Source organism: Eurytemora carolleeae, unplaced genomic scaffold (assembly GCF_000591075.1).
Source record: "Eurytemora carolleeae unplaced genomic scaffold, Eaff_2.0 scaffold438, whole genome shotgun sequence".
NCBI lineage: Eukaryota > Metazoa > Arthropoda > Copepoda > Calanoida > Temoridae > Eurytemora > Eurytemora carolleeae.
The window spans coordinates 105,303-128,255 of record NW_019396620.1 but is presented as its reverse complement, the minus strand read 5'-3'; the positions used below and the strand labels follow the sequence as shown (position 1 = coordinate 128,255).

The window sequence follows — 22,953 nt, the reverse complement described above, 5'->3', positions numbered from 1 at the left end:
TTATTCAATTAATAAACTAAATATCTTCACTATTCCATTATCAGTAGGTTTTAGAAAACGACATTCTATAAATTCTTTCGATGTCTCCAGTTCTGGGCTTAATTGTAGCAAACCTTGAGTTTGATGTTGGAGATAGATCAGCTTTATTCCCAACCAGGAGAAGAGGAGAAACCAGCCCGTCCTCACCTAGCTCCATCTTCTCCAGGTAGTCCTGCAACACAATCAATCAATCAATCAACTAAAAAAATGTCGCGTGAAGTATGTTTGTCTATTCCCAACCTGTATCCAGGCTTGAGCACGGAGAAAAGTATCTCTCCTTGACAGATCAAAGAGAACAAGAGCACCGTGAGAATATCTAATAAAAAAGGGATTGTTCATTAATCATTAATTAGCAACAAAATTTCTTTTTTAATTTTCCACCAACCAGGCTTCAGATTAATTCAAAAAATGATTCAGGCTTTCCAAAACTCAATCATAGGCAAACTTAAAAACACAGAGTGCTACTTTAAGAATCTAACTGTTTCAAAAGATGCAGAGAAAGTGATTTTGATCAAATATTTGTTTTCCACAGCGCCATAAAGACGGTATAATCAAATAGAAACAAGAAAATTTAGGAATGAAAGAAAGTTAAAAAGCAGATATATTACAAAGAGGAACAGCAAGATGGCTGCAGACGTATGTGGCCAGTACTAGAAATTATGAAATACAGTGACTCTAAAGTGTTGGTCTCATTTTACCAACTAAAGTTATGATCCTGACTTAAGTTTCATTTTTCGATAAATTGCAATGGTTCCAACTAATCAGTGGATATATTTGTGAATGGATACATGTCAATAGATTTGTTTTTTTAAATATAAGGAATGAATATTTGTACTTGTAGTATAATTGAGTTTTACTGGTAAATATCTCATGGCCAGGAATATCCCAAAGCTGTAGATTTATCTTCTTATCTTGGATATACAGGTCCTTCACTTCAAATCCAGGCTCAGTACTTATTCTATAATAAAATCAATTAAATCATGCAATTAATCATTCAATTAAAGAACCAATTTCAACTATATTATTACCTATATTTCTAGATGTAAGACCAGAATAAGGATATTATTACCTATATTTCTAGACGTAAGACCAGAATAAGGATATTACTACCTATATTTCTAAATATAAGATCAGAACTAGGATATTTTTACCTATATTTCTATATATTAGATCAGAATAAGTCAGTTGCATTCCTACAGCTTAGGAGAGCAGAGCTCTGTTCAGAAAGAGGTCTCTGCACTATTTGCAGTGAATGCTGAGAAATGTGTCTGCATATAAGAGGAAGGAGAGGCCAAGGGGCCCTGAACCCCGTGCTCGATTAGCTAGCCTCCTTTCTTAACTACAGTACCCACAGTCTAGGTACTGAGTCAAGAAATAGGAATAACAAAGAGCAAATATGTCTATACTTATCCAATTATATCCACTCCACTTAGTGATTGGAGCCCTTTCTGGAAGGTCCCTGTCCCTGCTCCCTGAGCAGAGCTGATGAAGGGGACAACTCCGCATTCTGCATGCAGCGGTGCACACTAAATGCGATACTTCCTAAGAAATTCTGCTGGACTGGGAAACAGTATAACATATGGACAAATGGAATGATCTTGAAACATTCCTGATACATTTGCACTCCTGTCAGCTCTTATCCACATCTCCACTCTCCTCTATCTACCATCTAACCTATAACTCACAAGCAACGAAATGAGACTTGAGGACATTTCTATGTTGGAACCTTGATTATCCTTCCTTGAATAGCAACCCTCCTTGTATAGGAAAGTAACAATGTGCAGTTCGTAGCAGGGAAGCTATTGCTCCCTTGCTGAAAATAGAAACTAACTTGAATCATACTTGTTATACCTATATTCAGAAGAGAACTGATTCAAGGTGTATCTACTAACATACTTATTTTACCTAAATTTAGTAGAAAACTGTTCCAGGGTGTATCTACTAATCCTTGTTATACCTTTATTCAGTAGAGAACTGTTTCAAGGTGTATCTGCTAATCCTTGTTATACCTATATTCAGAAGAAAACTGTTCCAAGTTGTATCTACTAATCCTTATTAACCTATGTTCAGTAGAGAACTATTCCAAGGTGTATCTACTAATCCTTATCATACCTATATTCAGTAGAGAACTGTTCCAAGGTGTATCTGCTAATCCTTATTATACCTATATTCAGAAGAAAACTGTTCCAAATTGTATCTACTAATCCTTATCATACCTATATTCAGTAGAGAACTGTTCCAAGGTAAATCTACTAATCCTTATTATACCTATAACCAGAAGAAAAGTGTTCCAAGGTGTATCTACTAATCCTTATTATACCTATATTCAGTAGAGAACTGTTCCAAGGTATATCTACTAATCCTTATTATACCTATATTCAGAAGAAAACTGTTTCAAGGTATATCTACTAATTCTTATTATACCTATATTCAGTAGAGAACTGTTCAGAGGTATATCTACTAATCCTTATTATACCTATATTCAGAAGAAAACTGTTCCAAGGTGTATCTACTAATCCTTATTATACCTATATTGAGTAGAGAACTGTTCCAAGGTGTATTTACTAATTCTTATTATACCTATATACAGTAGAGAACTGTTCCAAGGTGTATCTACTAACATACTTATTATACCTATATTCAAAAGAAAACTGTTCCAAGGTGTATCTACTAACATACTTGTTATACCTATATTCAGTAGAGAACTGTTCCAAGGCGTATTTACTAATCCTTATTATACCTATATTGAGTAGAGAACTGTTCCAAGGTGTATCTACTAATTCTTATTATACCTATATTCAGAAGAAAACTGTTCCAGGGTGTATCTACTAATCAATGACGTTTTACCAACTCCTAAAGAAAATAGTGTTTTCTTTTTTGATTATTATTTAAAAAAAAAGTATTTTACCAATATCTCCTAACACCATCAGTTTTAGAGTTGTTTCATTCATAATTTCATTTTATTAATCTTTTATAATTCTTTTCTGAACAATATCTCAGATTAGTTGAAACTTTGGAATTTAAAATGAAATGGATGGAATATGAAGACGACATTATAGCAATATTCAAGTGTATTTGATGTTGTTTTCTTGACACTTGTTACCCACTTTAGTGATATGGGTCTGTTTACACTGCACAATTGCTGTGTCTCATTTATTTAACTTTTTAGAGTTATAACTTTAATCTAAAAGTCGTCTTCCTATTTCAGAGTTTTCTGATTATCACTGCAGAATATGGAAAAGTTTGGAAAATAAATGGAATAGTTTGGATAAAGAATGGAATATTTTGAAAATAAATAAAAAATTTGGGATATAAAATGGAGTAGTTGGGATATAAAATGGAATTGTTCGGATAGAAAATGGAAAGGTTGACATAAAATGGAATTGTTAGGTATAAAATAAAAAAGATGTGTAAAAATTGAATTGTTAGGGTATAAAATAGAAAAGATGTGTAGAAATGGAATTTTTAGGGTATTAAATGGAAAAGAAGGGACAAAAAAAGAAATTGTTTGGATATTAAAAGTAATAATTACTTTAGGAAATAAAAATATTTTGAAAATAAAATTGGAATAACTNGAATAGATAGATAGATAGATTAGATAGATAGATAGATTAGATAGATTAGATAGATAGATAGATAGATATTCCACTGTATTTGTAATGGTTTGTATTGGGTTGTTATGGTAACATCTAGAGTAGCCAGGTAAAAGAAGGAAAGGAAAGGGAAGGAAAGGGAAGGAAAGGAAAGGAAAGGGAGACAGGAAGATAACATTTTTGAAAAGGAAAGGTAGTTGATAGATAGATAATTTTATATCTAGTGTACAGAGTTAAACGTACAGAGTATAAGTTTGTTTACTCTGCAGTACATAAAGAGAATGTATGAAAAAGTTAGAACAGTTTCTCTGAAAGGAAGTGTAGACCCACAAGTAAAAAATCTACAGGTTAATATTGTTTTAAAAAATTTGATTTCAGCATTTAATAGTAAAACTGTGAAATAAAAAAACACCTCAGAAGCTTTTGAAAAAAATGAGATTTAACATAATTATTTTAAACCCTTTTCCAAATCAGAACCTTTGTACTCAAGAGAACTTTGAACAAGCACTATCGCTAAATTGTATTAATACTAGGCTTTTAGGGCGCTTCCCGTCCATCTTCTATTTCAACTTTTAATTGTGGCTTTTTTTCTGAAGCATCTTCTCTTTGTACAGTACTAGAAATTCAAGGCTCTTCGCGCCCTTCTTTCTAGCCTTAGAGGGCGCTTCGCGCCCATCTCCTAAATTTAAACATTCTAATAATTNTTTAATGACGATCGAATTTTGATGGAGACAAATATTTGAAATTTTGATGATTCATAAACCTTCCCTGGAGTCCCTAGATGTCCCACAAAAAATTTGGGCCCGATCGGTTCAGCCGTTTTGACGTTTATTGGATACAAACAAACAAACAAACAAACAGACAGACAGACAAACAGACAAGCCAAATTTATATATAGATAACATTTTTTTAAGTTTGCGGATTTCATATTTTTTCGCGCATTTTCAAAATATTACAAAAATCAAAAACTTTTAAACACAATTTTCTAAAATTTTGATCATTTATAAACCTTCCCGGCCTGGGGTCACGTGAGGTCCCACACAAAATTTGGGCCCGATCGGTTCAGGCGTTTTGACTTTCATTGGATACAAGCAAACAGACAGACAAGCTAAATTTATATATAAATTTTACCAAATACTACCTTAGAACTGATGTTAGGGTTGGTGAGGAAAAGCAAAGGATCGCTCTCAGGAATGAGAAAAAAGTATAAATCCCAAAAAATTATCTTACCGCCTTTTTGAGCAAAATTACCAGCCTATGATTCTTCTTCCTGGGGCATTCTTTGATTAAATTCTTTCTTAACAGACCTTCTTGTAACGATCTCTTGAGCCCTCCTTGACACCTTCCAATGCAAAAAATTCTTCTTGGTGACAACATTGTCCTTTTTCAAGTTTTATCTAGTGAATTGAGATGAAACTTGTGAATTTTCTAAATATTTTTGTTCAATCGTTTCGTGAATTTCAAACATTGAAAACATTAAAGACTCAAAACTTTCAGATTTATATTGCTTATTTTCTGTGTGCCTGTAAAGTAGTTGTAAATGGAGTTGTTATTTCCAGGTTGTAAGCTTTGACTCTGACTGGAAGGAGGTTTATATTGGAGCGAGTAAAAAGGATTCTTTTACAGCAGTTTGCCCAAACAATATTCCTCAATGTGCAGAGGTATTTTTTATATTTTTTTCTTCTAAAGGAATTGAGTCTTTGCCACAAACACAGATTTCTTAATCTCAATGATTTTGCAATTCCTGCTGGTGTAAACCGTTGATATTTCAAACTTTGATTATTTGATCTGATAGAATTCCTAGTTTTAAATATCTAAGGTCTCCGACGTTGATTTGTGAAGATATAGGGATTACAAAATTTGATTTTGTGCCAAAAACTCAATTCCTTTCTGAATTTGTTAAAAGATATAAAAAAATATTAAAAATTTATAAGTTCATTTAGCTATTGCTGAAAGGGACCGTTAACGTAATTTCAAGTGACCCTGTATTTAAAGAGGGTGGCATGCTCCATTCACTTCGGTATCTTAAGAAACCTTAATCTGATCAATAATGTATTTTTGTTTGAACAGTGTTAATTTTATCAATAAATCCATTGCTGAAAAAACTTGGAGTTTACTTTTGAAGAGAAACCGGGAATGAAAATAATCAGTTTTAAAAAAACTTATTTGTTCTAAATCATAAAAAAACTTTTAAGGGTATTGTAAGGAATCGGACATGTCCCTTTAAAGATGAAGGGTCTTTTGAAATTACATTTACAGCCCCTGTAAACAGAAAGAAAATTTAAATGTTTTAAAACTTTCTCATTTCGGAAATATTTGAACAATTCCTTTAAAATATCATGTTAAGGTGAGTGTAAGATATGTGTGTAAGAACAAGGAAAACGCCAGAATATCCTGCTCAAAATGGTAAATTCATGATTTCAATTCTTTCATTTTTATTGTAAATTTTTCATCTCAAATATGCTAGACTAGACATAAAGAGAAGGTAAAATTAATGGTAAAGGAATTGAGTTTTTGCCACAAACTCTGATTTTCTAAACTCTATATCTTTATAACCCAATGTCGTAGACCTTAGATATTTCAAACTATCAATGCTTATAGATAAAATAATCTAAGTTTGAAATATCAAAGGCTTGCACCATCAGATTGCAAAAATATTGGGATCAGAAGATTTGAGTTTGTGGCCAAAACTCAATTCCTTTCTGCCACGACGTTGGGTTGGGACCTCAAAACTGTTCCAGCTTTTATTTTACGCAATTACGTCTGAGAAAAGCTAATTTATTTAGATATACGCTAGAAATGTTATCCTTCCTTCTAGAGTGAGAAATCCTTAATTCTTAATCTGAGTGGACACGCTTTTGATTTTCTTCTTCATCCTCTTTTTGGTTATTTCTACTGTATAAAAGTTACGTTTGATAACAATTACAATGTTATATCGATTGGACTAATATCCGATTGAATTAAAGTCAGCTGTTCACAAGTCGGCTCTTAGAGTATTTGAACAAATATAAATTTAATCTCGTTAATATGAAATTATTAAAAACATAATTTAGGACTACTGTCATTTTGAACGTTAGCCGTAATAAAAATTAATCCAAAACTTACGTTCGTTCAATTGATATGACACCATCAACACCAGAAATGCGCAAAAAATAAAAATATCGAATGTGTATTAACCTAAGCTCTTGTTTAGTAAAACTAGGAGATCAAGCATTGATCTCAATATCCACCATTCTAAAGTTTTCAGCTCTGGTTATTTGCAATAAATGTTCAGTGAGAAGAGTTTAAGATTAAGAAGATTTAAGAAGATTAAAAACATGTTACATTTCAATTTCACTTGAAATTTACTTTGATATCAGGTGTTTAGACATCGATGGGCTTTTATTTACATTTTTGAACTATTGCCGATTAAAAATTAAAAATGAATTGTTTTTTTTTCTACTTTTACAGAATTAACAAAATTTCCGAAATTTTTTAAATAACTTTAAAGTGTTTGTCTGTTTGTCGACGACATTTAAAGTGATAAATGAAAATATTCATAATTAATTTCCAACAAGGTTCTTCTGTTCAGGTGTCCAATGGAGAACTGTACAATTCTAGTGCTAGGGAGTCAGTTCGGAATACAGGTTCATATATATATATATTCAGGTTACATATTTTAATCTGAAATACCAAATGTAGAAAGTTATTCTTTTTATAGCTTGAATTTTGACATATTTTGTTTATATTGTGAAGAAAAAAATTTTTTATATAGGTATCCTGAAGTTGTACTATTATGATAATTTACTAAGATTATGTGAAGTACAGTAGATTGCAATAGAAAAATCTACCAACTGCGCACAACGTCACAAGTGTCAAATGTAAAAAGAAAGACGACATGCTGTCAAACTTGTTATTATGATTTCCAAGATTCAGCTGAGATAAATATCGTCTTTGCAGGAAAATCTATTTGAGATCAGCTGTATCTTAGTTCTGTAAACAATAATAGTTTAACAGGAGGACCCACTTAACTTGAATACTGGGATATGAATTAAATATCATCTTTGTTCTTCAATATATATCCAATGACATACTGGGTGTCCCACGAAACATGGCAATAGGAAGACGACTTGAAAGTCGTCTTTGGTATTTGAATTTATTTGTGACATTTAGTCTTCTATCTACTTTAACGTGCATGATTCTTGAAACAATTATCACATAATTCTCCTAGCCATGGCATTTCCAAAAAGTGGTCTGCGTTTTTTTGCTTTCAATATTACCGGAGATATATAAAGAGTTTGGTTCAGATTTCAATTTTGTTAAATAAAAGCAAAATTGTCGAAATCTGAACGAAATTCTTCATATCTCGGGCAATACTGAAAGCACAAAAAAGGCAGACCACATTTTGGAAATGGCAGGACAAGGGAAATTTTGTGATTATTTATTATCTCTAGAAATTTACTTCTAAAATTAGATTGACTAATAACGCAGCAAATTATATCAAAAATCAAGACGACATTCAAGTCGTCCTGCATACTGTCATGTTTCGTGGGACACCCAGTAACTGAATTTATTTCTTGTCAATAGATCAAAGTGTAAACGTAATTTCAAGAGACCTTGCGAACACAGACGGCATTTCCTGATTCACAGTACTCTTGAACCCTTCATCATAAATGTGGAATATATTGTAATTTTTCTTGGTATAAATCTGATAATTAGTAAATATTTTTCTTTAGTAGATATGTATTTTATAGAAACCACAGTTGAAAATAGCATTAATATCCAGGAAATAGGAATAAAGGGAAAAGAAATGGCGCTGGTCTGGCATGAGAAAGCCAGTCGGACTGCTTTGCAGACAAGTTCGGTAATACTTACACACACTCTTTTGGTACAGATACACAACATGACTACAGTCAAGGAAATTGCAGAACGATGTTGTCAATTATAATTAAACTTGAATAACGAGTAGTTTATTGTAAACTTAGATCAAATTATATTCTTTGCATGAAAATTTGGCTTATAGTGTTGACTTAAATATATAAATAATATACTACATGTATATTAAACTTATTTTTAAGTAAACAATTAACAATAAACAAATGTACCCTCCTAGACTGTACAAATACCGAGATTCGTATGTACTGTATATACCTACAGTACACACTATCACACCTTCGGTTTGGTAAACCTTACACACACTCTTTTGGTACAGACACACACACATGACGTTTCCGCCCCGGCCCTGTTAATATCTAATTCATACTTGATAAGACTAATCTTTCAATGGTACCGTTTTAAATCGGACATTGCCCTCTTTTTGTGAAGGGTCACTTGAAATTACGCTCACAGTCCCTCACTGTCATTTAAATATCTCCCTACCTCAAGCAAAAATCGATGAGAGTTTTGCCAATTACTTCTTTAAACCAAAGGTAACAACAAGCGCTTTATAGTATTAAAATGTACATGTACAGAGCTACAGAAAAGCATTAGTGAGTTAGAGCGGTAAAAGTGAAGCCCAAGGCGTTGAGACTGTTTATAAGCTGACTGAATCTATGTGCCCAATTAAAGAGACTTTCTCCTAATGTAGTGTACCCCTGAAAAGTATAAATAAGTCTGCAAGACTTTTTCAATGATATAATTACTTAAAAGGCTTTCAAACATCGAAGACTCCCCTTTAGTACTCCCCTCTCTCAATTACACAGATTCATCCTGCTTATAAAAGTCTCATACATTTTTGTCGACTTTAAAGTGTCGTAAAGCTTAGCACTTGTTGTTAGCTTTGGTTTTTAAGAAGTAATTGGCAAAATTCTCATAGGTTTTTGCTTGAGAGCTTGAGATCTTTAAATCACAGTGCAATTGCCATGTTTTGTGAGACCCCCTGTATTATCTTTAGATACTTGATTGGGATGGAGGAAACCTAGTGTATGAGTATGATTTTGAAGAACAGGGATTACCTCCAGATGAACTACAGATTCTTGGTACTTTTCAAATAAAATGTTTCAAAGTGTAATCTGTATTGTGTATTCTAGTATACATGTATACAGTACACTTGTCTTGTCCAGTTGTCTAGTCTACTTGTCTAGTCCACTTGTCTAGTCCACTTGTCTAGTCCACTTGTCTTGTCCAGTTGTCTAGTCTACTTGTCTAGTCCACTTGGCTAGTCCACTTGTCTAGCCCACTTGTCTAGTCCACTTGTCTAGTCCACTTGTCTTGTCCACTTGTCTAGTCTACTTGTCTAGTCCACTTGGCTAGTCCACTTGTCTAGCCCACTTGTCTAGTCCACTTGTCTAGTCCACTTGTCTTGTCCACTTGTCTAGTCTACTTGTTTAGTCCACTTGTCTAGTCCACTTGTCTAGTCCACTTGTCTAGTCCACTTGTCTTCTAGTCCAGTTGTCCATTCCACTTGTCTAGTTCACTTGTCTAGTCCACTTGGCTAGTCCACTTGTCTAGTCCACTTTTTAGTCATGCACACCTATTTAGTCCATTTGTCTTGTACACTTGTCTAGATCACATGCCTAGTCTATTTGCTAGTACATATGTGTAGTCCACTTATCCTGTCCACTTGTCTAGTCCACTTGTCTAATCCACTTGTCTAGTCCACTTGTCTAGTCCACTTGTTTAGTCCACTTGTTAGTCATCTTGTCTTATCCTCTTGCCTTTTACACTTGTCTTGTCTTGGGAAAAACGGACAATTGGACTATGATACATACTGGCAAGTGGACTAGACAAGTGTACTAGACAAGTGTAATAGACAAGTGTATTAGACAAGTGCATAAGACAAGCAATAGTTTCTGTTATTTGAAAATAAATTAGGAGTACATGCCCGGGGAGTAGCAGCTGTAGGAACCTCACTGCTTGCTGTAGGTACAACTCTTACACGAACTATAAAAAAGAACAAATGTCGCAAAACATGTTAAAAAAAAATGTATTCAAACATAAAATTTCGAAATTACAAAGATTTTATCATTTGGTGATTTTACCCTTTCCAGAATTCAATATCATTTATTATCCGCGAACCAAACATGCAAAGTAGAGCAGTTGCAGTTTATAACAACCAACGCGACGGTCGGTTTAAATGAATAGAAAGAGATAGATTATTCATTCCTCGTTAGTTAAATAACTTCGCTAAGACGTTCCTAGGAACTCCAGCGATATACTTCAGTTATCTGTGCCCAGATCAGCTACAACTAGAGATGGACGCGTTTGACTTTTTTCCATTTGTTTGTTTATCGTTCATGAAAGGCCCATTTTGTTCTTTTTTCAATCGTTAAAACAATGGTTTTGTTTGTTCTCAAAAACATCTTTAATTTTCCAACTATTTAAATTGTTTTCTCAGTGAACGATCGCGGTTAGTAAAATTGTTTGATGAGTAAAATCGTTCGTTCAGTGAAATTGTTGGTTTCGTAAAATCGTTCGTTTAGTAAAATCGTTTGTTTCGTAAAATTTTTAGTTTAATTGTTTACTCAGTAAAATTGTTCGTTAAATAATGACATTCGTTCAGTAAAAAGGATTATTTTTTAAAGTTTGTCGGCAAAAATCGTTTGTTTTTTAAAAACATTTGTTCATTCCTTTGAACGATTAAAGTCGTTTTTCTATCGTTAGTTTTTTCTAGGCAACATCATTTACAAAAAAATGTTCGTTCTCAAAAATTTAGTTCGTTCACAAAACGATGCCCATCTCTAGCTACAACATCTATTATATTCCCTTATTCCTATACTCCGGCCCAATAACATTTTTAATATAAAATCATATTTGTTTAAATATTCGAATTTGTGGCAGGTTTACATACTGGAGATATCCTGGTTCTAAGTATTGAACTACAAGGAGAATCATATCTCTGCAATATTGTCGAAAAGTAAGAAATGTTAAGATATTAATAATCAGTCTTAGCTATAAGAAAACTATACATGGGACCACTAATCTGTACAAGTACAAAGAATAGGTAACTTCATATGGGTTGCTTGCATGTTGCTTGTATGTCTCAAGGCAGTTTAATCACGAGTTTAAAATCGTCTTTTAAATAATATTTGATTTATTATTGTGATTGGTGATGTCTTATATACAGGGTGTCCCACGAAACATGACAATAGCAAGACGACTTGAAAGTCGTAGTTTGGTACTTGAATTTATTTGTGACATTTAGTCTTGTATCTACTTTAACATGTATGATTCTTGAAACAATTATCACATAATTCTCCTAGCCCTGGCATTTCCAAAAAGTGGTCTGCGTTTTTTGTGCTTTCAATATTACCGGAGATATAAAGAGTTTGGTTAAGATTTCAATTTTGTTAAATAAAAGCAAAATTGTCGAAATATGAACGAAATTCTTCATATCTCGGGCAATATTGAAAGCACAAAAAAGGCAGTCCACATTTTGGAAATGGCAGGACAAGGGAAATTTTGTGATTATTATCTTTAGAAATTTACTTCTAAAATTAGGTTGACAAATAAACGCAGCAAATTATATCAAAAACCAAGACGACATTCAAGTCGTCCTGCATACTGTCATGTTTCGTGGGACACCCTGTACAAAGCGGCCCAATATCCTATTGGATAATCTCCAAGTTTTAACGCCAAAAAACGTAAAAAACCTAGTATTTTCTGCAAAATATTTGTTTTATTAGCCTTATACATTTAAAAAAAAATATTTTTGTTTTCAATTTTCTGATATTTTGCCTTAAATCTCAATTTAAAGCTATTAACGATCTAATATGATATGGGATTGATTGCATACTGTTGTACTGTAAGATAATGAGAAATTTCTTTCCTGTTAACAAACAAATTTATACAGTTGTCCCTCTTTACTTAAGTGTTTAATTCTGACAATTCCACCGTTGTTTCATGTAAGCATCAATCTATATAAATCATTTTAAAGGAGAAAATATTGTGAATTTGACATGCCGCTGAGGGAGGGACAATTGAAAACTAAATAAACCAGTTTTGAAACTACATAAACCAGTTTTGAAACTACATAACCAGTTTTGAAACTACTTAAACCAGTTTTGAAACTACATAAACCAGTTTTAAAACTACATAAACCAGTTTTGAAACTACATAACCAGTTTTGAAACTACATAAACCAGTTTTGAAACTACATAAACCAGTTTTGAAACTACATAAACCAGTTTTGAAACTACATAACCAGTTTTGAAACTACATAAACCAGTTTTGAAACTACATAAACCAGTTTTGAAACTACATAACAAGTTTTGAAACTACATACCAGTTTTGAAACTACATAACCAGTTTTGAAACTACATAAACCAGTTTTGAAACTACATAAACCAGTTTTGAAACTACATACCAGTTTTGAAATTACATAAACCAGTTTTGAAACTACATAAATCAGTTTTGAAAACTACATAAAACAGTTTTGAAACTACATAAATCAGTTTTGAAAACTACATAAAACAGTTTTGAAACTACATAAAACAGTTTTGAAACTACATAAACCAGTTTTGAAACCCGGGTTTCAAGAATGGGGTTATGCAGTTTTGTGAATATCAATATTTTTGTTATGAAATATTTTTTATTTAGTTTCTTTATATTCTCAATTTTTGTCGAATCTCTAGAATCAAAATCTAAAAAAATGGTAAGACCCCAAAAAGGAAAGTTTCGTTCAACGAAACTCTTTTACATTTCGGGGTTTGTAGCCTGTGTGATTACTGTACACAAATCAACTGAAGTTTTCAGAGATGTATTATAAAATGTATATTTTTAATTATATGTTATTCTATTTCTAGATTACGAGGTCATCTCAGCTATATAACTGATCTAGCTAGTTCTAGCACCACGGTAATTCTAGTTTCTTAAAAATGATAAATTTATTTATTAAATAATGATCAATATTCATCAAGTCTTTGATAGTTTGTTTTATTAGAAACTAGCTCAGTAATACATCTAGCTTTCAGAGAAGCAATAACTGGCTCTGGCGCTTCTAAAAGTACTCAGAGATACAGGGTGAGAGAGAGAAAATGGCAAACTAAAAAAAACTTTAATGGAAAAGAAATATACGGAACTACAAGAAACATTGAAGGCCTTATTTAATATTTTAATACTGTATCAACCTGGAAAATGGAGGTTTTTACCTAGCTGTATCCAGATTTTGCTACTGGCAACTTTAAATATACTCCTTAATAACAAGTCTGGTTAGCTGTTATTAAGTATCCCAACTCGTCGGAAAGATGTAAATTCTTTCATTTGAATCTGGTTCTATGATGTAAGCATCAAGGGAGCTCAGAACAGTCAAGTTCTTATACAACTCTCTCCAGTTTATTGTGGCTTAACAGAACCCTGTGAAAAAAGTAAATAATAGTGCAGAGAAGGAGGGGTTTCTCTACGCTTTTCTTCTCCCTCCATCTTGTCAGAAACAAGGAAAATATAGAGACGGGAACTCTGTAAACCCTGGATAGAAACTGGAACTCTGTAAACCCTGGATACAGACGGGAACTCTGTAAACCCTGGATAGAGACGGGAACTCTGTAAACCCTGGATAGAGACTGGAACTCTGTAAACCCTGGATAGAGACTGGAACTATGTAAACCCTGGATATAGATGGGAACTCTGTAAACCCTGGATAGAGACAGGAACTCTGTAAACCTTGGATTAGAATACTGATGGGTGTGCACCATGCACTATGATACCAGATTATGCTCTGCGGCTGCAAGGAAAAGATTGATGTAGAGGAGGCCATACTCTGAAGCACTGCGTCCAAGATGAACTTATAAGAACCAAAATTCTTTTGTTGAAAATATCCACTCCTTTCCTAACCTCTTATCCCATTTGTCATCATTAAGGCGGAAATCGGACAATAAATATCGTCAGAATTTTTTCAAACCCTGCTAAGTGCAGTGATTTTCTTTCTTCTCCAACCTGTAAGAATATTCAACGATGAATTTATGTTTTAATCTGAACCTTCAATCAGTTGAGTCAGACATTCCTGGCAAAACTGAAAACTGCAGTTCAGATAAAAAGAAGTTGCAAGTCATTGAAAAATTCCACTACTATTTTTAAAATTTGTTAAAAATTTTCTCGTTAAAAATAAATTGTAAAAAAATTAGGACCTAGCAGAAGTGTCCGGCATTACCCGCGGAATTTTAAAACACAAAATTGTTTAACCTGTTACCTGTTACCTGGTATTTATGAGTTTCCTCAAAAAATGTCAGCCAATTTGTTCCAGCCGTTTGGTCAGCTATAGCTAACATATACATTAATTACAAATATACAAATATACAAATATACAAATATATATGTATGAGCGATGAGCTTTATGATATAGAAGAAATAGCTAATGACTAATATATTTCTCTGCAAATGTTGAGGAAAAATTGTTAAAAGATTTAATAAAGACTATTCTGATTCACACCGGTACCCTTTAAACATTATCATATCAAATTTGGGAGTTTCTTATCTCTCACGCAAAAACCATTTAGTATTTTTCCAATTACTCCATTAAAAGTTCAGCTAGAAACAAGCATGTTGCAAATTGTATATGTCTATGGCTAGAAAAAAGTAAAAATGACTTTTTGAGGAAACGCAAAGCCCAAGCTGTTGCAACGCTTTTAAGCTCCTCTATTAAATGTATTTGAAGTCCCAGACTAACCTCTAGGCAGCTAGTTTAAAAAGTTCACAGACTAAATGAGGCAAAATAGAACAGTGCATCAAATTAATCATTCCCGTCTAGTGTATACTGAGTAAATGTTTGTTTAGAACGGTCGTGTTCTTGCATCAGGAGACAGTGCGGGTACAATCTGTATATGGAAGGTATTTTATACACTCCCATTCTAACATTTACAATCCTATCATTCTAAACTAAGAACTGAAAATAGAGCTTTAATATTTTATTTCAATAATTATATGTATTCCCTGTCTTAAGTTTTATAGAATAACCCTGCTTATAAAGGAGGAGGGGGGCTCCCTGCACCTCCAGGATAAACTAGCAGACTGGGTAGGATTCCCTATCAATACACTCTCCATCTGGAACAGGTTTAATTTTTAATTGTGTAATAGTAAATACAGTTTTACTTTATAATAGTGTAATAGTAAATAAAGGTTAACTTTATAACAGTGCAATAGTAAATACAGGTTTACTTTATAACAGTTTAACAGTAAATACAGGTTTACTTTTGAATAGTGTAAAATTAAATAAAGGTTTACTTTATGATAGTGAAATAGTAAATACAGGTTTACTTTATAATTGTGTAATAGTAAATATATGTCTAAATTTTAATAGTGCAATAGTAAATACAGATTTACTTTATAAAAGTGTAATAGTAAATAAAGGTTAACTTTATAACAGTGCAATAGTAAATACAGGTTTACTTTATAACAGTGCAAAAGTAAATACAGGTTTACTTTTTATCAGTTTAACAGTAAATACAGGTTTACTTTTGAATAGCGTAAAATTAAATAAAGGTTTACTTTATGATAGTGAAATAGTAAATACAGGTTTACTTTATAATTGTGAATAGTAAATATATGTCTAAATTTTAATAGTGCAAGAGTAAATACAGATTTACTTTATAAAAGTGTAATAGTAAATACAGGTTCACTTTTTAACAGTGTAATAGTAAATACAGGTTTACTTTATAATAGTGTAATAGTAAATACAGGTTAACTTTATAAAAGTGTAATAGAAGATACTGGTTTACTTTTACAAAGAGTAATATGTAGTTAAAAAACAAGTTACATTTTAAAATCGTAAAAACTATAGTTCACTTGATAAATAATCATATAAAATATACGTTTGCTAGATATAAAGAGGGTTTGATTATTGCTGGATATGGAAGTGGGCATATCAGGTAGTTTTCTAATCAAATAATTGATCTGGGTTCTACACTCAAATCCTTTTTTATTTCAAAAATGTATTTAAAATTTGTTTTCCTGCTGCAGAATGTTTAACATTGAGACAGGAAATATTGTGTGCGAACTTACAGCACATTCAGGTGAAAGTTTCATAATCGTTAAAACAAAATTATATCCTTGTAATTTTATCTGAAAATTGATAAATTCCCATTTTGTTTCTCTATTTTATGACTTTTCAGTAAGTAAAACGATGCTTTGTGGCTTGTTTTTTCAATCTAAAAATTGATAAGTTCCCATTTAGGTTTCTTTATTTTGTGATTAGTCAGGAAGAAAATCGACAATATCTTCCTCCTTTGTATAATTTTTTAAAAAATCAGAAGAAAATATATTTAGAAAGATTGCAAATCAACATTTCATAATAATGCGTACAAACTGATGTTTACTGTACTGTACTGTATATTATTAGGTTGGATTACTGGAATGGATCTTGCTAGTGGGTGAGTAAAGCTTATACATTGTACAATTTCATGTTTCAAATCTGGTTTATTTATATTGAATAAGCGTTATCAGTGTCTACCTTGCTCTTAATAGTTAAAAACAAAATGGCGCTTAAGGTTTGTAATTTTTAACTTTATTGCAAGAATATTTGCAATAATTTGCAATGACTACTCTATATACACAGAAATAGTGTAAGCTTTTGATTAAAACCAATTACGTGCTTAATCCATTATATTCAGCTGACTTGTTTGTATTTTGTTATCCTTCATTGGTCGAGACTATATTTTTGAGGCTTCTGATTGGTCAGACATTTAAACTTATTCAAAAGGAATTAACTTAATCTGTCGGACTAAGTAAGTGATAAATATGCACTCTCTGAAGCGAAAGTATAAAGTTTAACCTTAGGGCACATTTTTGGATCCAAATTACAAAACAGTTGTTGTCATTTTTTATCGAATGCATATTTTTCTGTTTTTTATTGATCAATTGTGATTGAACAACTTTTTGATGATTTGATTACTCAAAATGTTGATCGATTGATTGATTGACTGATTTGTTGATTGATTAAATGATTTGTTAGTTAACTATTTATTAATTGATTTCCAGGTCTGGTCTGTTGTTAACCTGTTCTGAGGACAGCTATGTCAGAGTTTGGCAGTTAGCACTCAAGGTAACATATGGATGTCCAAAGCGCTACTGTGTAGTGTAGCTAATGGTAACATACTAAATTTCAGTACACTAGTATGTAGGGTATATAGAGCTTACCTCAGATGTACACAACCGACCTCCCTATATTAATTAATTAATAGAGTGGTCGGTTGTATACATCACGATATGTTTACGTATCTAACACTTTACATTTGTATATAGAGTGGTAAAATGTGGATAATTGAATATTTGTATAGATAATGCGATAGACGCTTAATATGGATTGTAAACACAGGATTGTATACTGCAGTACAGTTCAGTTGTTTGTTTATGTTAATAAAAGTATAACAAAATATTTCATCGTGAAATCATGCACAAATAATTCTTCTTGTAAAAATGTGAATTATTTTCAAAATACCAAAACATTGTGCATGGCTAGACCATTCAAGGTTGGGGAGACTCCACCATATATCCCTCAAGTTGTATTTGCTCAAACCATTTTAAAGAAGGAGATATTAGTCAGGGGAAAAAAACCAAGTTTTGCTTTTTCAACTTTGGGTGAGAATAAAAATGAATTTAAAGTATTGTTTTGTTTATGATTTAATAAAGGGACAGACCGACATGTAACGTAGTTAAACTGATTATGCAGTGTTGTGGACTAATTCTTTAGGGTTCATTTAAGACATATAAAACTTTTTAAAGATCTGTAAATCCTGAGTTTGAGCGCAAAGTCGACGTTCAAAATCGTACTTTTGGGTGGATACGTTTTCAGAATTGTTTTTTAAATTATTAAATAACGACGACAATAAATGTAAACAAAATTCTACAATAAACTAATTAGTTGTTTAGGAACCGGTTGAGAAAATAAAATTTAACTCTTCTCATCGAAAAAAAGTAATCTTTTTCAATTATTAGTTTCAATAATCTCTCTTTAATCACAAAGATATTCTGCAGATTTTCTGGAATTTTTTTCAAAAAGACGACATTTGAAGAATTTGAAGAAATCTGCGAACAAATTCATAGAAAATAAGAAATTCAATGTAATGATTAAAAGGGAAATAATTCAAATTCAACCTTTAGATTGTTGTTTATGTTAAGAGCTCTGGTCGTCATCAGTGTTTTATATTTTGTGGGTAACCCTGGATTGCACTGTCATGTTTATGATAAAGAGTTGAAGATAAGAAAGAATAAAAATGTTTGAAATAAGAAGCTTATTAAAGTTTTAAGCTATAGGCATTCCATACAAACTTACTATTCTTTACAGAACTTTTATCTGATTAATTGAAAACCTACAAATTTGAAAGTTGTTAAATGTTTGAAGTCAACATTCTCGAATTCTTTTATATAAAGAAAGAAAATTAAAAAACTTATCAATTCCATAAAATCCCCCTGAGAAATACGATCACTCTATTTACAGGGTGTCCCAAAAAACATGGGAATTCAGTGACGAATTCGATATCGTCTTTTAAAAAAATTCTTTGATTTAGTATAGTGATACCAACTGAGAAAGCTTTAATCTGTAAGAGTTTCGTCTGCTATGTTTACATTTTGTTTGTTTATGTTTTGACTGCATACGGTTGTACTTAGTAAAACAAGAAAATTGCAGTATACAAACAGAGAAAACTTGTCCGTCTTCACTGTTCATCTTGCAGAGACATTATAGACACATCTTTACAGTCTTTTACCCTTTTCATAAAATAAACTCTAGCAGACATAATAATATTATGGCTTTTGAAATTAGGTATTACAATGCTAATTCATAGCAAAGACGATATACTATTCGTCACTGAATTCCCATGTTTTTTGGGACACCCTTTACAAGTGTACAGTGTTAGATACACAAACATGTCGTGATGTGCACAACCGACCACTCTATTAATTAATTAATATGGAGGTCGCAATTGTGTACTGAGGTAAGCTTTACCTCTTCGTTTCCTTTCTCTATGGTTGATCAAGGGAACATACAGAAGTGAAGTACACAAGAGCGTAGTGTAGCTCAAGTTAACATACAGAAGTGCAGTGCACTAGTTAGTGTTTTTAGGAGTTTAGAGAGTCCATCAAACCATTAATTTCATATCAATTATAATACTGACACTTTGAAGTTCGTAGCTTTTCTACTACACTGTACAGTGAACTGGTGGTACAAGTAGAGTACAGGTACAGACAGCCTTTTATTGAATATAATATACTGTACAGGGACCACTAGTAGAGTACAGGCACAGCCTCTATTGAATATAATATACGTTGTACAGGGACCAGTAGTAGAGTAGAGGTAAAGCCTGTTGAATAAAATATTGTGAACGGATCAAAAGGAATATTGCTCGAAAGGGCGGAAATGGAGCGGAGGATATGCAACTCGAGGATGACAAATCCTAAGGCGAATAGGCTAGATAAACACTCTATTCTTCATGCATACATAGATGAGAACTTCTTCTTGAAAAAAATATATTTCAGTAACGAGGTTTCCTACAAAATCACAAATTGTTATTGACGTACATGTATGTAAATAATGATTGATAATAAAGATTAAACCAGTTGGGTGTAACTAAATACATGAATATTGTTGTAAACGAACAATTGGTTAAAGAAATATATATCATTGAGAATTGAACAAAGGCTTAAAGGTCCTGTTGTGAATCGGCAAATAAAAGGTTTAAAAGATATTGTTGTGAATTAAACATCAGGAACTTACGATCTAAAATAGTGTAGCACGGGAATAGTTGTTTGGATTGAAGTCTAAAGCAATTTAATCTTCTGAAATAAATATTCATTGGTTAAAAGAATTTCACTGTTTATTCGTAAATGATTCACTGAAATTATGTTTAAATTGGTTCTTTTAATGAACTTTAAGTTTTATTAGCTCCATGAGGCGCTTGTTTACATTTACGCGGAGACCTTGGAAATGTTTGGTTTGGAAAGTGGACGGAGGGTTCAACAGAGGTACAATTTGTCAGAGACGACCTTACAACAGTGTAAATTGAGGGGTATGGTTCACAAATATACGTTGTACAGGGACCACTCGTAGAGCACAGATACAGCCAGCCTATACATGATTCTCTACTAACTGGAGCAAAGTTCTTGGATCCGAATGGCTCAGGTTTTACTTTTAATTATGATAAATATAATAATATTAATCTATATTTACCCCCAAGGTACCCATGGGTTGCCTGTACTTATTTTTACTTAAACTCTTAATTAAATGAATTAAGAACAAATATGTCTATTTAAGAAAGTTTAAAAAAATGTATTTAATCATCTAAAATAAATTGTTTGTAGAAAAAAAATGTTATTAGGTTTATAGGACGTTTTAAAATGTGCAAAAAAAAACATTTCTGACGTAAGCAAAACCTTGCTGCAGTCCTTCAATTATCATACAGGGAATTTTTCATCTTTCTAAATATCCCAGAAAAAATTCTGACACCTTTTTCAAGGAAAAAATCGAATTTAAAAAAACCTTTAATTTTTGAAAAATTATTTTGTAAAAATGGCGAATTTTTTAGTCTATGTTTCCTCAAAAAAATATACGAGCAAAAAGGTTTCATTTTACAGATAATAATAATAATGATATTAATAATATTAATAATAATGATGATATATTTCAGTGTTCTGTGTATCTGTTTACGATTCTACTGAAGTTCCAATTTATCAAATGTAAAATTTAAAAAGATTCCTCTATTTACGGAAATATTTGTGGAAATAAAATTAATTAATGTTATGTAACTAGTTTGTATATACAATATATATATCGTACAGTAAGAACCAAAATAATGTGGAAATGTCGTCTGTGTACTTTCCTTTATTTAAGAATTCTGCAATTATTGTAACTGAGATCTTTCTAAAAATTAGTCAGGGCAATTTTAAAGAAATAGATGGGTAAAATGTTAAAATCCTAAGCTATAAATGATTTACCACTCTTACAATCATATTGGATTGTGTTGAGCTCCAAAATAAGATTTGTTGGCCTCATAAACCAACCAACCCCCCTCTTGGCTCTTAAATTGCTCTTATTATCATTGCAAAAACTGACTCTCCGGGAGGCTGCGTGCCCCTGAATACCAATGCCTCCCCGTCTCAAGTTTTCATAAATATGCTTTATAAATATTTTATTCTGCTAGCCTTATAGGGCGCTTCGCGCCCATCTTCTAAATTAATTGTGAACATGTTCTCTTTGTGTACATCGTAAAACAAAACAAAAATAATTCGCAGATTTTCACAAAAAATTCCGTGGATTTTCAAACTTTCAAAAATTTAATGAAGATCGAATTTTGATGGAGACAAATATTTGAAATTTTGATCATTCATAAACCTTCCCTGTGGTCACGTGATGTCCCACAAAAAATTTGGGCCCGAGCGGTTCAGCCGTTTTGACGTATATTGGATACAAACAAACAAACAGACAGACAAGTCAAATTTCTATATAGATATGTAAAAATATATATTTGATTTGATTTGATTATTTTATTTAAATTCTGCATGTCCCAATTGGTATCCCACAGTATATTTTCTGTGTAACTCTCTGAAGACCTGAGTAGTTTCCTAAAGACATTCATCTGACCTCTGTATCCTATTCAGCTCCCCCACGCCAAGCCAAAACTATTTTGATTTATGGTGCTCATGTAGTTTGATAATTACATGATACACCTATAAAATAATATCAAATTTCTCTATATAAAACTGCAATAGTTATTCACAAGTTAAGGAATTTGTGAAATTTACAAAACAAAAATAGAAGTCTTAATCTCAATTAAAATATACTTTTCAGTACAAATTATTAATGTATCCTTAAAAACTATTTCAAATGTTGAGATTCTTTGAAAAAAGTTTTTTTTGTGGATGTAAGAGTCAAATATCTTTCATCCATGGAGACCATTAAATGCAGGGTGGTGGAGGCTTTGAGATGTAGTAAGTCGAGGTGCAGAGACGGTTCCGTAGGGCTTGGAGGTCATTGTGTCATGTGTTTATTATTGTGTCCTGTGTGTTGAGGGTGGGATCATTTTAAGGGGCTCATGGGGCAGGGCCCCCCTGGAACTCCTAGGGGGGCAAGAGGACTACTGCCCCCCCCCCTGGTACTGGTTCTTGATATGTTCCGCTTGTTCGTTTTTTTGCTAGTTGGGTAAGATTTTACAAATTCACCACAAGAGGAGAAACTTATCCCAACAGGAAATTGGGGAATCTGAGGAATTTTCCCAAAACCAAGGCACTTGTAGACGACATTCACAGTTTCCCTCAGGAAACCAAATTCTTAGACGTCATGAAGTCACGTGACCGGACCGCTCCCAGCACTGCACTGTATAAACGAGGTTGGAAACTTGGAAAGTTTACTATTATCGACAGTGTTCACCACCGTACAGAAAAACATGTCATTTAGTAATTTCATGATTCAGCAATAATA

At 32.4% G+C, this 22,953-nt stretch overlaps 1 protein-coding gene and 1 long non-coding RNA gene across 2 annotated transcripts; one reads left to right on the top strand and one right to left on the bottom strand.

Moving 5' to 3' along the window:
- Positions 1–966: 966 nt before the first annotated feature.
- On the bottom strand, positions 967–4,970 carry LOC111706435 (uncharacterized). The gene is made up of 3 exons (XR_002766237.1): positions 4,884–4,970; positions 2,832–2,892; positions 967–997 (listed from the first exon to the last, which is right to left on the bottom strand). It is a non-coding gene; the product is annotated as an uncharacterized LOC111706435 (long non-coding RNA).
- LOC111706433 (WD repeat-containing protein 54) lies at positions 3,777–21,702 on the top strand. The gene is made up of 16 exons (XM_023479312.1): positions 3,777–3,979; positions 5,192–5,293; positions 5,980–6,038; positions 7,204–7,258; positions 9,505–9,589; positions 10,425–10,475; positions 11,391–11,466; positions 13,355–13,406; positions 15,321–15,374; positions 15,514–15,596; positions 16,364–16,411; positions 16,503–16,555; positions 16,882–16,912; positions 17,520–17,583; positions 20,574–20,658; positions 21,164–21,702. The coding sequence occupies exons 1-16, from the start codon at positions 3,914–3,916 to the stop codon at positions 21,214–21,216; spliced, it is 1,017 nt and encodes a 338-aa protein (XP_023335080.1). The 5' UTR covers positions 3,777–3,913; the 3' UTR covers positions 21,217–21,702.
- The last annotated feature ends 1,251 nt before the right edge of the window (positions 21,703–22,953 follow it).

What these genes read in the sequence shown, in the direction of transcription:
- LOC111706433 (XM_023479312.1), top strand. Translation starts at nt 3,914, where the DNA reads ATGTATGAAAAAGTTAGAACAGTTTCTCTGAAAGGAAGTGTAGACCCA. An exon ending in TAGCTAGTTCTAGCACCACG is followed by an intron (nt 13,407 to 15,320) that starts GTAATTCTAGTT and finishes ATGTTTGTTTAG; the next exon opens with AACGGTCGTGTTCTTGCATC. An exon ending in CTTGGATCCGAATGGCTCAG is followed by an intron (nt 20,659 to 21,163) that starts GTTTTACTTTTA and finishes GATATATTTCAG; the next exon opens with TGTTCTGTGTATCTGTTTAC.